Source organism: Dryobates pubescens, chromosome 2 (assembly GCF_014839835.1).
Source record: "Dryobates pubescens isolate bDryPub1 chromosome 2, bDryPub1.pri, whole genome shotgun sequence".
Taxonomy (NCBI): Eukaryota; Metazoa; Chordata; class Aves; order Piciformes; family Picidae; genus Dryobates; species Dryobates pubescens.
In genome coordinates this window covers 1,439,392-1,455,661 of record NC_071613.1, presented here as the reverse complement: position 1 = coordinate 1,455,661, position 16,270 = coordinate 1,439,392, and the positions used below count along the sequence as shown (strand labels likewise).

At 42.1% G+C, this 16,270-nt stretch overlaps 1 protein-coding gene across 2 annotated transcripts in view; it reads left to right on the top strand.

Annotated features, from left to right (window-relative positions):
- BICRAL (BICRA like chromatin remodeling complex associated protein) overlaps positions 1-15,883 on the top strand; it is a 54,510-nt gene extending 38,627 nt beyond the window's left edge. For both annotated transcript variants that reach the window (XM_054169149.1, XM_054169142.1), the window contains exons 5-12: positions 1,344-3,047; positions 4,769-4,868; positions 6,094-6,191; positions 9,813-9,874; positions 9,997-10,142; positions 10,275-10,369; positions 11,801-11,903; positions 13,529-15,883. In XM_054169149.1, the coding sequence (XP_054025124.1) occupies positions 1,344-3,047; positions 4,769-4,868; positions 6,094-6,191; positions 9,813-9,874; positions 9,997-10,142; positions 10,275-10,369; positions 11,801-11,903; positions 13,529-14,328 (3,108 nt within the window). In that variant the 3' untranslated portion in view covers positions 14,329-15,883. The remainder of the gene's footprint in view (positions 1-1,343; positions 3,048-4,768; positions 4,869-6,093; positions 6,192-9,812; positions 9,875-9,996; positions 10,143-10,274; positions 10,370-11,800; positions 11,904-13,528) is intronic.
- Positions 15,884-16,270: the final 387 nt, after the last annotated feature.

The following is a 16,270-nucleotide window of genomic DNA, read 5'->3' as shown; positions in this document are numbered from 1 at the left end:
ACAGCAGCCAAAACACTGCTGTGTTACCAACTACTGCTGCAAAAGACATCACTAGAGAGATGCTGTGAAGAGAATTAACTCCAGCTCAGCCAAACCCAATACAGATAGCTTAATTCCTCCTGTTAACATAAATGTAAAAGTTTATTGTCATTTCAAAATTGCATTTGAAAATGTTTTATTGGGTTTTAAAAACTGTCTTTTGTCATTTTGAAATGACTGAAGTTTCATAAAATACAGAGACATGCAGAAGCAGATCAGGGTCAAATTTTGAGTAAATACACTTGGGGAACTGAAGTTTGGGTGGGGATGTTAACTGTGTGTGATATTATAGTTTGCAGCATCTTCACACTGTTTTTATGAGGTGAAAACAAGCATCTGCGACCTTCACAGAGTGAAGGCTCTCGTAACTTCAGACATATTTTGCATTTATCCTGACCAAAAAAGAAACTGGATGTTGGTTGTGGATGGTTGAGAGACGATTCTGCAATTTAGAAGGTGTACCCTAAACTTCAAACTCTGCAAGCTTTATGCATTTAAATCTGTCATTCCACCCTGGAAACTCGGTACTTGTGTTGTCTGGAGTTTCTGGATGTAATTCTATTTCAGGAAAATCTTGCTGACAGCCAGAGTAAAGCAGGTTCTGATTTTCCTCATCACAGTATTTGGGATGTAGATTTGGAGGCTTTTTTTTCATTGAAGGTGCCACTTGCTGTTTGCTGCAGTTTCAATGTTTATAGTTCTCTGTAATCTTTTTTACTAGCACAGACCATAAAGTCTCTAGCATTGACTTGCTTACTGCTTTGCTTCTGAAATGTCTCTAGACAAGAATTAGTGTAATTCCTTAGCCTTATGAAATGATTAGGACTGCAGAAATAATGGCAGGGTTTTAGAGTTGGATCTCATTTAGTAGAGGGAGTCGGTGCAAGAGCACCTTTGTCCTGTTCTTTCTCTGCCACTACTGTTGCTACTGAAACTTCTCCCCAAACTGAATTACCATAGGGGTCTTTTCACTCCTTTTTCTTTTATCCTTTTGTCTAGACAGTGCTGTGCTTGAGGGAGGGAAAATGGTACTTAAAGAGCAGGTCACATCCTCCTGAAAACAGTGCAGCTGCACAATTGGGAGGCTTGAGAAGCAGAGTGGTATCTGCAGCAGTCTGTTAGGAGGGCATGAGTGGGATGTAAGTAACGCACATGTTTATGCTGGCCCACTGGATGGAACAAAGGTCACTGTATGCAAAGAGTCTAATTTTATAAAGTTTGCTTGCATGAAAAAAGCTTAGGGGGAAACAAGGTTAGAGCTTGGAATTTCTGAAAATGTTTTATTTCTTGTTTTTATATTTCAGAACACTGATCCTAAGTCGTCTGTAAAAGGTGTAAGTGGTCAGCTTGGAGAGGGGTCTAGCGATGGACTGCAGCTGTCCACTAGCCTTCAGTTTCTTGAAGATGAACTTGTGTCTTCTCCTTTACCTGATCTTACTGAGGATCAGCCTTTTGATATTCTTCAGAAGTCCTTGCAGGAGGCCAATATTACTGAACAGACTTTGGCAGAAGAGGCATATTTGGATGCCAGTGTAGGTTCTAGCCAACAGTTTGCACAAGCTCAGCTTCATCCTTCTTCATCAGCATCCTTTACTCAGGCTTCTAATGTTTCTAATTACTCAGGTCAGACGTTGCAACCTATAGGAGTTACTCAAGTGGTACAGCAACCTGTTGGAGCATCCTTTGCAAGCAATACTGTTGGTGTGCAACATGGCTTTATGCAACATGTTGGAATTAGTGTTCCTGGCCAGCATTTGTCTAATAGCAGCCAGATCAGTGGTTCTGGGCAGATACAGCTAATTGGTTCATTTAGTAGTCAGCCTTCCATGATGACCATTAATAACCTTGATGGTTCTCAGATAATACTGAAAGGCAATGGTCAACAAACACCTGCCAACATGAGTAGTGGCCTCCTGGTTCATAGACAGACTCCAAATGGTAATTCACTGTTTGGTAGCTCAAGTTCAAGTCCGGTAGCACAACCTGTAACTGTTCCATTTAACAGCACAAATTTTCAGACATCATTGCCTGTCCATAATATCATCATTCAAAGGGGTTTGGCACCAAACTCTGTTAACAAAGTTCCCATTAATATCCAACCAAAGCCTGTCCAGATGGGTCAGCAGACTGCTTACAATGTGAACAACTTGGGAATACAGCAACATCATGTACAGCAAGGGATTCCGTTTGCTTCTGCAAGCTCACCTCAGAGTTCAGTAGTTGGTCCTCATATGTCTGTTAATATTGTTAATCAACAAAGTACAAGAAAATCAGTTACACCTCAGACAGTTAGCAGTGCTGGGGGTAGTATTGTTATCCATTCTCCTATGGGACAGCCTCATGCACCTCAAAACCAGTTTCTCATACCCACAAGTTTGTCTGTTAATTCCAATTCAGTTCATCATGTCCAGGCCATCAATGGGCAACTTCTTCAGACTCAGCCTTCCCAGCTGGTTCCCAGCCAAGTGTCCACTGAGCATTTAATGCTCAACAGGAACTCTACAAACATGCTACGAGCCAACCAGTCATATTCAGGACAGATGCTGAATAATCAGAACACAGCTGTTCAGCTTGTTTCTGGCCAAACTTTCACAGCTCCTGGAAACCAAGTTATAGTAAATCATGGGACATCACAAATTGTTGGTGGACAGGTGCCACTGCAGCAGGCATCACCAACAGTGTTGCATTTGTCACCCAGTCAAGCTAACGTTTCTCAAGGCAGATCGAGTTTCACTACGATGTCACCTGGGCAGTCTACAGTCTCAAATATGTCAGCCTCTAATCGATTTGCTGTTGCAAGTTCTTCTGGCTCAGTGCATCCTAGCTTGGGACCATCAGTTCAGTCTGTTGCATCAGGAGGAAACTTCACTGGAGATCAGCTCACACAAACCAGAACTCAAGTTCCCATCAGTACATCTCATCGTCTTCCAGTTTCCTCTTCCAAGTCTGTCAGCACCTTTAGTCACACCTCAGCTGGAGTAACACAACAACAGTTTGCCTGTGGTCAGGTATGAAAGCTGCTTGAGAATGTAGCCAAATAAATGCTTCTAAGCTGTGCCAAAATCTATTTAACAAACTATTAAAGTTGCTGCTAATACAGAGAACACTTATTTTGTATTGTTGCAAATACCCTGCAGCTGCTGAAACTCTCTGTAAACCAGAGAGATGGTGTCACTTGGTATATTCTGAGGTCTTCTGGCTGCTTGAATGAGTCTCACTTCCATTAATTCAGATTTTGTTGCTAATTTATAGTAATATTTTCAGAACTGCTCAGCACTGATATCATTCTGATCCCATTTAAAGGAATGAACATTGTAAGATTATGCAACTATGAGGTCTCTTGAAAATCTTAACCATAAAGCTAGATGTGAAAGCTTGGGTAACTTCTTTGCCCTTAGAAGCCTTTTGTCCTCACTAAAAGCTATGCATGTTTGTTCCAGGTTTGACCTTTTCAGATAACTGATTACAAGGCTTCATATGTTACGTGCCATCCTGGCATTTTGCCCACTGTTCTGTGTGTCTGGAGCAGTTAGAAGCTTTCAGATTTGAAGCAGAGACAAGGCAAGAGTGATATCTGGCAGTCCCTAAAAGGAAACGCCTTTTAAAGCAGTTTGTAAAATAATGTGTACAAATATTTTCTCTAAGAAGGGATCTGCTTAGTAATAAATGAATTTAAAAAGCTCCTGGATTTACTTTTTAGGTGAGAAGTGGTCATGTTTTATGCAGCTGATGTATATGCTCGGTTCAAGATTGTCTGTTTCATGAAGGAACTTCACAGAGTTCAATAGTCACAGCTTTTGATTTGTCACACAGTTAGCAACAAGCTTTAATTTCAGGTCTGACCTTTTTTTTTACCACCCCCCTGCTTGACTTGGTCATCATAACATACTGCCAACTGCCTCAGAATGCATTTGCACTAATTATCTTGGAACTTTCTTTTTTCTCAGTGATGTAATGGATTTTTTTCTTAGCCAAGACTGCAAAGGGCAATGAAATAACATGTCTTAGAAGATAACATGTACTTGAAAAATAAGGGCAAAGACACTGTGCAGCCACATTTTTAGTCTGCCAAAGCTGCTAGCACAGGTTGCAACATTGTGTTTGCAGATGAGTAATTTGAGGTTTGCTTGACTTTGTGTCTACATCTTCCTATTTCTAGAACAATGTGCTGGGCTAGTGAGTTTTGGCAGTGCTAGAAGCATAATAGTTCCTATTGCTGTAAAAAAAGTGTTTTGTTTTCCTGCTACAATTTTGGAGCTAAAGGTGGGAGCTACAGAGAACAAATTCTACTGATTACCATAATCTTTTTAGTTGCATTTGAATGTTTAATACTGTACTGCATTGTAAACCATATATATAGTTTAGTCACTAAACACTGGACTGCTTGTTCCACTGTGTATATTTTTTTGTTGCAGAGACAGCTTACTTAGTCGTCTTGCAGTTTTGAGACTCAAAAACTGAGCTTTCTGAGAACCATCCATCAGTCTTCTACAATGTGACTCATGTATACCTGTAGTTTCAGTGTCATTTCTATTCCTCCTTGACTCACTTCATAAAATTCCTGAACTTAGGAGGAATTGAGGCGTCTGAGATGTCTCCATTTAGGAACTGGAGGTTGAAAAAAGAGCTGAGTTTCAGTTGTCTCTTGAACTTTTTTCCTGTTTGTTAAAGCTTCTGGTAAATATTTGACAGCGTGTTTGTTTGTTTGTTTTAAATGTATGTGGCACAGAAGAAAAATCTGAACCAGACCTCACCAGTTCCTGCTTTGAAGATGCAAGATAATTTGCGACAGCCTCAGCTGAGCAGTCTTCTGAGCAACACGCTATCAGGTCAACTAAGGTCTTCTTAAAATAATTTTCTTAACTTTCTCCAGCAGTAGAAATTGATCCTTTGATGTGTCAGTCTTTCATTGATGGCTCACACTTACAGGCTCCTAAAGGTTATCAAGATTGTGTTTTTAGAAGAACGCAAACAACATTTTTTTTGCTTCCAAATAGGTTTTTATTTCTCCCCAGCCGTGGCACTTTATTTTGCGGCATGGGGATTTGAATCTCCACAGTAAGGATTATTTCTGCCCTCTGTAAAATGGAAAGGTCTACCTTCTTTCATTTTTCTTGCTTCTCCCATCCCACCCCACCCCCCCCCCCAAAATATGGACATCTGCTAAAAATTGTATGAAACTTCTAGACCCTCACTTGTGATGGGTGCTTCAGATACAGAGGAAAGAAAAACAGTGATTGCAAAGCTGTGTAGGCAGTCGTCACTTGGATTTGTTTCTGAATGTGTCACTTGGAGTTACAATAGTTATTGTGTCCTTCATGGCAAAATCCTGGGCTTTTCAAACCCAATATATTCAAAGGAAATGGCAAAATGCAATAACCTTCATATTTTCTTTGTACATAAGTAGCCCTTTTGAATAAGATCCTATTGTTTCCCTGCTCCCCCATCTTGTGTACTTTCCTGTGCTGACTATCCAGGCAGTTCTCTGCAATAAGCATGGGGGTTTTGTGTGTGTGGCTTTTGGCTTTTTTTGTTTTGGTTTGGTTTTTAAAGGAAAAATAAATAATAAAATCTGACTGATAGGATGCTGTTTGAATTCCTCAGCAAGGCAATTTCAGGCAACCTGCCTGTTCAGAATACCTAGAGGGGGGGGAAATGGTTCTTGTTGTCCAAATACTTTCTAGAAGCATTTGGTTTATATGGTCATGGGAGAGTTAATAGTGAAAAACCTGATAAAATGTACTGTGATTCTCAGTAAGTTGTTTCGACACACTACTTACAGTACTCAAATATCTTCTTATGCTGCAGTACTATGGTAGGGTGTTACTTATATCTGAGGATTTTTGTAGTTTCTGTCACAAAATATAAGTCCTGTTGAATTTCTATGAGTCAGTTACCCTGTAGGGTAGTTGCACTAATGGTTTTTTAGCATGAGACATGTATCTTTACCCTTCAAGTTAATTTAATCTAAGTAAAATCCTCAGGATAGGTCCAAGATATCACTCTGTTCTTGCTCAGGATGACAAAGAGTCTTTTTAACACTTTTTTTTATAGGACAGGACTCTGGAGGAAAAATCATACAGCAGTCTCTAGGAACAGCACAGCCACAAGAAAAAGTATTAGGATCATCATCAGTTCAACAGAGTATACAGGTAGAGAATACTTTCACTTCTCTTTCCCTTAAAAACTTAGTGAAATTAGGGGTATTTCAACATGATCATCTAGGAGTCCTTGCAGGTTTTTCTAGAGTATATAAAGTTGCTTAAGCTTGTCAAATTCTGCTGTGACACATTAGACATGGAATATTTTGAGATTTAATTGAGTAAGTGGGTTCTGACTGCTCCATAAAGATAACTTGATATGACATAGCAATTCTTCACTGACTTGGACACGTCAGACCTGCTGTTAGGACTGCTTTGAAACTCAGCTATTCGGTAGCTGATTGGAAGGCAATATATTGGCTGTGAGAAGTGGCAGAAAAATTCCCAACTGGTCTCTGTCTGGCTTATTCTTTACTGCGTTGTCTTCTTTCTTTTCTTAACCACCAAAAGTTCTCCTATACATTTAACACAATGCCCAAGGTCTAGGGCTCAAAGGGAGGCCACCCATTTTGGAGAGGTAATACAAGAATTTCTGGAGGGAGGGTACAGTTGTTATGCTCATGGACTGAATAGCTGAGAGCAAGGATCAAGGATTAGATGGAGGTTTCAAAGTGTGGGCTGCTTTGTGGATGCAACTAAACTAGAAAATCATGGAAGCAGACGGGAGGATCTGGTTTAGAATTGCTGTTCCTCACTGGCAGTGTGACGGGAATGATTTTTCTGCTCCTCATAGTTCTGTACGGTAGATAACAACAGTGCTCAGTTGTGAGCTCAGCCTGTATTTGCCATCGTTGGTTCTCCTGTGGTGGTCAGCACTTCTAATGCTTTGAGGCTAAAGGCCTTCTGGCCAGCAAGTACTGCTACAGTGTGCCTGCTTCATGCTATTCCTGCTTTGCTAAGAAGGATTCTCTCTGCCACATGCTTTCATGTTACTTCTAACTGTTAAAAGAGGTGCCATGCAACACAGAATACATAGAATAAACCAGGTTGGAAGAGACCCTCAAGGTCATCGCGCCCAACCCATCAACCAATCCAACACCACCCAAACAACTAACCCATGGCACCAAGCACCCCATCAAGTCTCCTCCTGAACACCTCCAATGATGGTGACTCCAGCACCTCCCCAGGCAGCCCATTCCAATGTGCAATCACTCTCTCTGTATAGAACTTTTTCCTAACATCTAGCTTGAACCTCCCCTGGCGCAGCCTGAGACTGTGTCCTCTTGTTCTGGTACTGGCCGCCTGGGAGAAGAGACCAACATCTGTCTGTCTACAACCTCCCTTCAGGAAGTTGTAGAGAGTAATAAGGTCACCCCTGAGTCTCCTCTTCTCCAGGCTAAGCAACCCCAGCTCCCTCAGCCTCTCCTCGTAGGGCTTATGTTCCAAACCCCTCACCAACTTTGTTGCTCTTCTCTGGACTCGTTCCAGCAAGTCAACCTCCTTCCTAAACTGAGGGACCCAGAACTGGACACAGGACTCGAGGTGTGGCCTAACCAGTGCAGTGTACAGGGGCAGAATGACCTCCCTGCTCCTGCTGGCCACACTGTTCCTGATGCAGGCCAGGATGCCATTGGCCCTCTTGGCTGCCTGGGCACACTGCAGGCTCATGTTCAGCCTACCATCAACCAGCACCCCCGGGTCCCTCTCAGCCTGACTGCTCTCCAGCCACTCTGACCCCAGCCTGTAGCTCTGCATGGGGTTGCTGTGGCCAATGTGCAGAACCTGGCACTTGGATGTGTTCAATCTCATGCCCTTGGACTCTGCACATCTGCCCAGCCTGTCGAGGTCCCTCTGCAGAGCCTCTCCACCCTCTAGCAGATCAACTCCTGCCCCCAGCTTGGTGTCGTCAGCAAATTTACTGATGATGGACTCAATGTCCTCATCCAGATCATCAATAAAGATGTTAAAGAGCATGGGGCCCAGCACTGATCCCTGGGGCACACCACTACTGACTGGCTGCCAGCTGGCTGTGGCACCATTCACCACCACTCTCTGGGCTCAGCCTCCAGCCAGTTCCTAACCCATCGCAGTGTGCTCCCATCCAAGCCAGGAGCTGACAGCTTGGCCAGGAGTTTGCTATGGGGAACGGTGTCAAAGGCCTTGCTGAGGTCCAGGCAGACTACATCCACAGCCTGCCCCACATCCACCAGGCAGTCACCTGATCATAGAAGGAGATCAGGTTGGTCAGGTAGGACCTGCCCTTCCTAAACCCATGCTGGCTGGGCCTGATCCCTTGGCCATCCTGTAAGTGCTGTGTGATTGCACTCAGGATGCCCTGTTCCATAATCTTTCCTGGCACTGAGGTCAGGCTGACAGGCCTGTAATTCCCTGGCTCATCCAACCGGCCCTTCTTGTGGATGGGTACCACGTTGGCCAGCTTCCAGCAACCTTTCTTTAAAAATTGTAAGTTATTCTTGCTCTGTGACCAATTTTTGTTGACTAAACCCCCCAACAACTTCATAAAGAATCTTTGGTCCAGATGGTTTCTTTTGGAGAGTACTTGGATTGCAGTACTGTCCACAGTAGGAATATCAGCCTTTACCACCTCAGAATGCCTCAAACATCAGTCATCTCTTGAAAAACTTTGGCTTCATAAATCCTCAAGGAAAGAAGATAAAGTAGATGTAGCTGATGGCTATATCTGTAGCATCAGCACTGAAACAGAATTCTGAGAACTGCTTCCACCCTCTACCTAGCTGTGGTGGGTTTAGAGGGAGACCCCCTCCCCACAACAACCATCCTCTGCTACCAAGAATGTGCTGGGTTGAGGCAGCCCCCTCTCTCCCCACCACGGGCAGGAATAAACACTCAGACAAACGGATTGCAAAAGTGATGAAAGTTTAAATAGAAAGCAGTGAATGTTACAGAAAACCCAAAGCACAGTGACAAAGAAAGATCCCAAAGCAAACCCAGAGGCATCCCATTCCCACCTGAGGGTACACTCAAGACCCTCAGGGCTCCTTCTTCCCCCTCCCTCTGCTGGGCTAGTCTCAGCTGGCCAGGCCTGAGACTGCCCATCCCCCTGCAGACATCTCCCCCAGTTACCGGCTGATGGAGGAGGAAGAAAAGAGAGAGAGTGCTAGACCCCGCACTGGATCTTATAGTGGTGCAAAGAATTATGGTAGGAAATACACAATTTCCTGTGTCCATCCCTCTGGGCTGGACTTCTGGACACAGGAAGTGAACACACCAGGGGGGCACCCAGCTCAAACTGCAACACTAGCCCTTATGACTTTTGAGAGTTCAAGTATGCAACCTTAGCCTGCTTTCCTGGCAGATATTCTAATCCATCAAAGTCAGGCAAGGTGGCATTAGGTGAGACATGTAGAGACAGTTCCTGAGAGCAGATTTCTTTGGAAAAGTTTAGTTGTGCCTTTCCTTCTTACTTGCTAAATTCAATACCATCCTCTTTCCTAGTGAATCATATATGTGCACTACAGTGGAACTGGCCTGCAGGAAGTATTTCAGACTCTTGGTTTGTGTAAGAGAAGTGATTTCCACATTTTCTTTGATGCATTAGCCTGTGAAAATACGTGACAGTTGAGAGCATGTTACTTACATGGTGATTGCACTTAGTGTTGGTGATACACTTGGCTTTCAGAAGGCAATGCTGAAATGGAGGCTCTGCAGAGGAGGAAATGCATTGTAATTTTTCTTTCATTTTGAACTTAGGTGGATGGTCATTTAGTTGGACAGAAAAGGCCTGCTGCGAAACAGTTAACTAAAGGAGCTTTGTAAGTCATTCTTTTGTAATTCTGTAGCAGATGTTTCCTCTAACCTTAATTTCTTTGTAGTTTTCATGCATATATCAACTTCCATTAGAGTATGTGTTAATTGTCATTCATTGTCCTCGTAGTATTCTGCAGCAGTTGCAGAAGGATCAAATGCGTGCTGTGACGCCAGATAAAAGCCAGTTCAGATCATTAAATGACGCAGTTCAGAGACTGCTTTCATACCACGTGTGCCAGGGATCGCTGCCCACAGAGGAGGACTTAAGAAAAGGTAATTTTCTTTTGTACCAATGTTTTGAGAGGATTCTTTATATGAGTTAGAGCAGTAAGGAAGGGGGAACATGTGAAAACTCTCACAGGTTACTGAAGAGCAGTGTTTGAAAGTATGCTCTTCTCTTTCCAGTGGACAGTGAATTTGAATCTGTAGCTACACAGCTTCTGAAGAGGACACAGGCTATGCTGAACAAATACAGATGCTTGCTTATAGAAGATGCAATGGTAAGGTCTATAAACCCAGGTGCATTTTATGTTTATAGGATGTGATTCAAGCTTGATAAAATAAAAATACAGCTACAGGAAGGTGAGAGCTAGCACTGAAATTCCTTCTGTTGATACTATTTGTCACCTTACGAAGGTTGAGCTGCATGTTTATAGCCAGTGTCCTTGTTACCATCCTAGCAGTCTCGGTAGCCAGCCTGTCTTAAAGGTATGCACACGTCTTAAAACTGGTGAAATGAGTTGAATTTTTATTTGACATGCCACCTAAATAAGGGTGCTGTTCTAGGAAGTTTGTAGTCACTGAAGGCACTTGAACTTCTGCTCTCTGCTTACACTTTTCTCTTGCGTTGAACAGGCTGCATTAGCCAGGCAAATGATTTCTGTGAGTAACAGAGCCTAAAAATCTCCATTCAGAGGTCTCCAACCATATAATAATTAGAGCCAAATCATATTACAGTTTAGGAAATCATTGCTTCTCCTTAGAAGCTAAATGGAGCCTCACGTTTTCATCAGAAATGCTTCTTATTTAAGTGCTTTCACAATCCCAGGCGTGAGGTAAAAAGAAAACTGTCGAAGTTACTTCAAGAACGTTTTGCAAGGATCAGAAAATGTGATTGTGGCTTCAGACATGCTAGACTTCAAGCCTGGAAAAGCTTTGAATTTGAGTAGAATAGACATTTAATTGCAAATCAATGGTTTTGGAATCTAGCAGTCCCATTAGAAAGCATACTAACTATGAAATATTTGCATGTAGTAGCAAGTGCAAAGGAGGGGATGGAGATTAGAATCTGTTCTTTTAGCATCTGTTACATTGTATGGTAAAATCCTGCTCAGTCATTTTGAAGAGGTTATTTCACATAGTGTTCAGATTTGGTACTAGCTGCCCATGGTGTGACTTTTAAATAGCCAGTGAACTTTGTTCTGTGATGGAAGGATCTACATGTCTTGAAGGCATTGTCAACAAAATTCAGCTCAGCATTAGCTAGTTATAACTAAGGATAGAAGAGAAGTGCAGGGAAGAGAGAAGATGATGGGTTGGTCCCATTGCGAGGTTCTTGCTGGCTTTCTCTCTAAAAGAGAAAGATGTCAAAAATGGTGGTGTATTTTGGTAAGCATACTCAGTCCTGAAAAGGCAGAGTTCCTGCAATTGGAATAGTGATTCCTTGTCTTACTGTCTTCAATAGATAATGTGCCATAAAATGTGTATAATAATTTATGGCTCATTTTCAGTAGTGGTTGGTGTTGCAGTCAAGATTGTTGAAGAGGCTGGGGAGTGGTAAACACTTTCTGAAAATAATGTTCTCTGGGGAGTAACTAAGGAAAAATGCTCTGCTTGGATACCAACATAGGAGGGACTAGGGATACTTTTGTTTGTTCTGTGTGTTTTGTTGTGCTTTTTAATGACAGTTGCTGTTTTTCCTTTTCCTGCAGCGGATCAATCCCTCTGCAGAAATGGTGATGATTGATAGGATGTTTAACCAGGATGAAAGGGCATCTCTGACCCGGGATAAGCGTCTTGCACTTGTGGATCCTGGTAAGGCATGGTTAACTTCACAGTCTTTTTAAAAGTATCACAAGTATCATAGAATCCCAGAATGTAGGGGTTGGAAGGGACCTCTAGAGAGCATCTAGTCCAACCCTTCCCCCTTCCCCCTGCCAAAACAGGATCACCTAGGGCAGTCTGCACAGGAATGCATCTGGATAGGTTTTAAAAGTTTCCAGGGGAGACTCCACAACCTCTGTGGGCAGCCTGCTTCAGTGCTCTGTCACCCTCACAATAAAGAAGTTTCTCCTCATGTTGAAGTGGAACCTCCTGTGTTAACAGCTTGTACCTGTTGTTCCTTGTCCTATCACTGGGCACCACCAAAAAGGGACTGTCACCTTCATCCTGACACCAACCACTCAGATATTTATAGACATTAATAAGATTCCCTCTCAGCCTTCTCAGGACTGAACAGCCCTGGTTGTCACAGTCCTTCATGGAAGAGATGTTCAAGTCCCTTGATCAACCTTGTAGCTCTCTGTTGGACTCTCTCCAGTTGATCCCCATCTCTCTTGCACTGGGAAACCCAAAAGTGGATACATTATTCCAGGTGCGGTCTCACCAAGGCAGAGCAGGAGAACCTCTCTAGACCTGCTGGACACACTTGATGCACCCCAAGATCCCATTGGCCCTTTTGGCCTCAAGGATGCATTGCTGTCCCATGGATAACTTGCTTGCCACTAGGACTCCAAGGTCTCTTCTCCATGGAGCTGCTTTTCAGCAGGATGATCCCTAGTCTAGGGATCCCAGATGCAGGACTCTACACTCTCTGGCCTGTCCAGATCTTGTTGGATGTCAGGGCAGTCTTCTGGTATACCAGCCAGCCCTCCCAGTTTCGTATCATCAGCAACCTTGCCGAGGGTACACTCAATTCCCTCATTCAGGTCTATTGAGTTTATCCATGTTTAGTGGGTTTCTAAACAGTCACAGTGAGGCTCTGATTGCTAGGGAATAAGAGTGTTGAATAAGCAATTGCAAGTTAAATTTTAATGATTCTCATAGAGAAACTGTAATTTTTAAGTCAGTTATTTGGGGCTTAAAAATAAATTAATTACCTGCTTGGCACAGAAATAGTTCTGAATTTCTTTCAACAATAGTCATCACTCCTGTATGGTCTTAGTTCTAGTGGAGAAGCAGCTGTGAGTTTGCTGGCAGCCAGTGTTGTATGAAACATGAGTACTCTTGTTCATCTTAATGAAGTGCTGCTTTTGGAATGCTAGATGGCAGCGTTTTTAACCAGGCTGTTGTTGAATGTAGCAACTGGAAACGTGTGAGTTCACAGTTACTAGGTTTTTAAGTGTTCTGCATATTCTGTGTATTTTAAAAGCTACTCAGAGATGGTATTGAAGGAGGTACCTGTCTTCCAGGTACCATATTTAGAATGGTGGGAAGTGTCCTTAGTCTGGTTTTACAGTGACTGTATGTGCCTGTATGCTGATTAATTTGGTGATAATCTCCTACAGTGGACCCAGTGGACACTTAAGCATGTGTATGTCTCTGAAGATGTGAATCTGCAGGCTGTGGATGCTCGGTGAACTCCAATTCTCAGAAATTGCATTGCAGTGCTATTGTGATGTGCAGGTAATTTAAGTAAAATGTTGCTGCTTATTTTTCAGATGGTTACCAGGCTGATTTTTGTTGTTCTGCCAAACAATTCGATAAAGCAGCTGAAGAAGCACAGCCCAGCAAAAGCGACCATCAGTCTAGCAAAACATTACCTTCTCGAAGTCAGACTACCAAAACCCAAGCCAGAGACCGCCCCAAACTGAGCGCAGCGGAGTCCACAAATCACAGTAAACTTCCTCTAGTGCCTAACAACATTCTGACACCACAAGAAGGAGTAGCTTCCGCTAAAAAATCGGAGAGCCTCAATAAAGCTTTAAAGTTTGAAAAAGCTAATTGTTCTTCTGAGAGCCAATACATGGCCCTTCCTGAAGAAAAGATGATTGGGAAAGATCTTGCCAAGGCCACTGAGAATTCTTCGAATTGCGAAGACTTGTCCAAAACGGTGTCGAGAGGTGGCCACGGAGCACACACCAAAACACCCAGGAACATAGTGCAGCCTTTCTCAAAGGTGACGTGTAATAATTCCCTCCAAGACAAAATTCTGAGGAGCTCTCCAAAGAACGAGGTTTTACATCCTGATAACGGAAAAGGCTCTGAAGAACCCCAGCAAGACTTACTGCTCAGCAAGAGTTTAGAAACTACCTTTAAAAACATCCTGGAACTTAAAAAAGCTGGGAGACAGCCACAGAACGAGGCCACGAGTAGTGGTGCGATTGAGTTAGAATTTCCTACTTTTTCACCTATTGCTTCACAGGAAAACTGCCTGGAAAAATTTATTCCAGACCACAGTGAAGGTGTAGAAACTGACTCTGTTTTAGAAGCAGCTGTAAATAGTATCTTAGAGTGTTAATAGTTACAGTACCATGGACAAGTTATGTTTCTCTTAGCAGAAGCAAATGTGAATGACACCACAAGTACAGCCTGACATGCATTTAAGGTTAACATTTCTAAACTAGATTCTGTTCTGTGTTTGAGAGCAATACTCATTGTGGTTACAGTGAGATACCCAGTAAAGTTAATCCTTTTTATAATGCAGTCTGTTAGGGCCTTCTATTTCAAGTATTATTATGATAGTGCTTTTGATAATTGTGCTGTACTGCAAGGTAAGAAGGTTGCAGGTTGTTAGGCCCTACGTAATCCGGTGAGATACTGACAATCACAGTCACTTGAAAGGATATATTTAGTAAGAAAATGTTTTTAAAAGGTGATGGAAGCAACAATTCTCCCATGCCCTTCTCTTCCACAAATCATCACATCCTCAGTTTTTCTTGGAACACCCGCTGTACCTCTATTCAGAAGTGGTTACATGCTTTGTTATCAGTCTGTGCTTTACAATTCTTAAGTTGGAAGGATATCATCAGTGTGTTTACAAGGCATCATCATTTAAAACTTAAAAGTGCTTTCCTATTGCTTTCTGAGCAGAAACTACTACTTGATATATTTGTAGTGGGTAAGTTTAGTCTGTGGGATGATACTCTATGATCTTAGTCACGGTGGCATGATATGAAGTAATAAATGCTTGACTAAGGAAGGTGGAATGGAAGCCAATGAATGGCAAAATGTACAGGATGAGGCCAAGTTAGAGCCATGAATTTATATATATAATACATATATATGTTAACTCTTGAGGAAAAGATTCTGCATTTTATACTTGGATGTAGTCGACCTTAAGTCTTTCTGAAGTGGTATAAATTTTTGTTTACTCTTTTTTTGTTCTTGTTGTTTTGTTTTCTTTAGACCAAGTGTCAAAAGCACTTTGATTTGAAAACTGTTATGCTATTCGTAGCTTATATTTTTAAGAGGACATTAGCCTTACTCTGGTTAAAGTTAAAGGCCAGTGTTTATTTTTGATGATTTTTGATTTGTTTTGCTTTTTTGCTGTCAGAGAATGTTAAATCATCCACCATAGCAGCTGTCATTATCAAGATATGTACAGACCAAAGTCGATCAGCAGTCCCAGTGTTTAAACATATCAAAACGCGTGTAATTATTAATTCATGTTGTAGAGCCAGGTGAAACCATTGCATGGTTTGTGTTTGGCTTTCTGTCATATTGTTAAGACAGAATCTTATTATTTTATTTATTTATTTTATTCTATAACTCTTTTGTTTTGCTGCCCATGCTGCTGCTTTTTTCCTAGTTTACTTTGGTCATGAGTGCTTTTGTGCACGTCAGTGTGCTGTCATTTGTCGCCTGCCTGTAGTACATGTGTCTGCTCAGGAGGGTGTAGCTTTTGTGGTTTCAAAAATGTTCCCATGTTCTCCCCTAGAGCTTTTCCCCAGGTTTTTACAAAGCTTACCAGTCGTTTTTCAGACTTGCTGATGACAATTTTCACCGTCTATGAGGCTCATTGTGACTAGCTGTGGTTGTCAGTCAGATTGCCAGGGAAGGAAACGAGAAGGCTTTGCCATTGCCTAATTCAGTGCATCTGAATAGTGCAAAGGGAAGCAGAGTTCGATCCTTGTGAAAGTAGTAAGTGCAATTCAGTATTGAGCTACAGTCCACTGTCTGACCACTAAGGGAAACCAAATCTAGAAAGCAATGGGAGAAAGATGAATTCAATGCAAATTCATTTCCCCTTCAGCGTGAATAGGAATGCTGGTTTTGTGTGTTACTAATTGCCATTTAAAAAGAAATTGTGCCAATTTTACATGTCTGTAAAAACCCAACATTCCCAAGTGTTGTGTAAAATATTCAAGGTAATAATAAGTATTGCCAGTTTTTAGTTGGGTGTCCCTAGAATAGACTCTCAGGAGGTTAGTTGTTTTCATGTGGGCAAAACTCTTCACCTT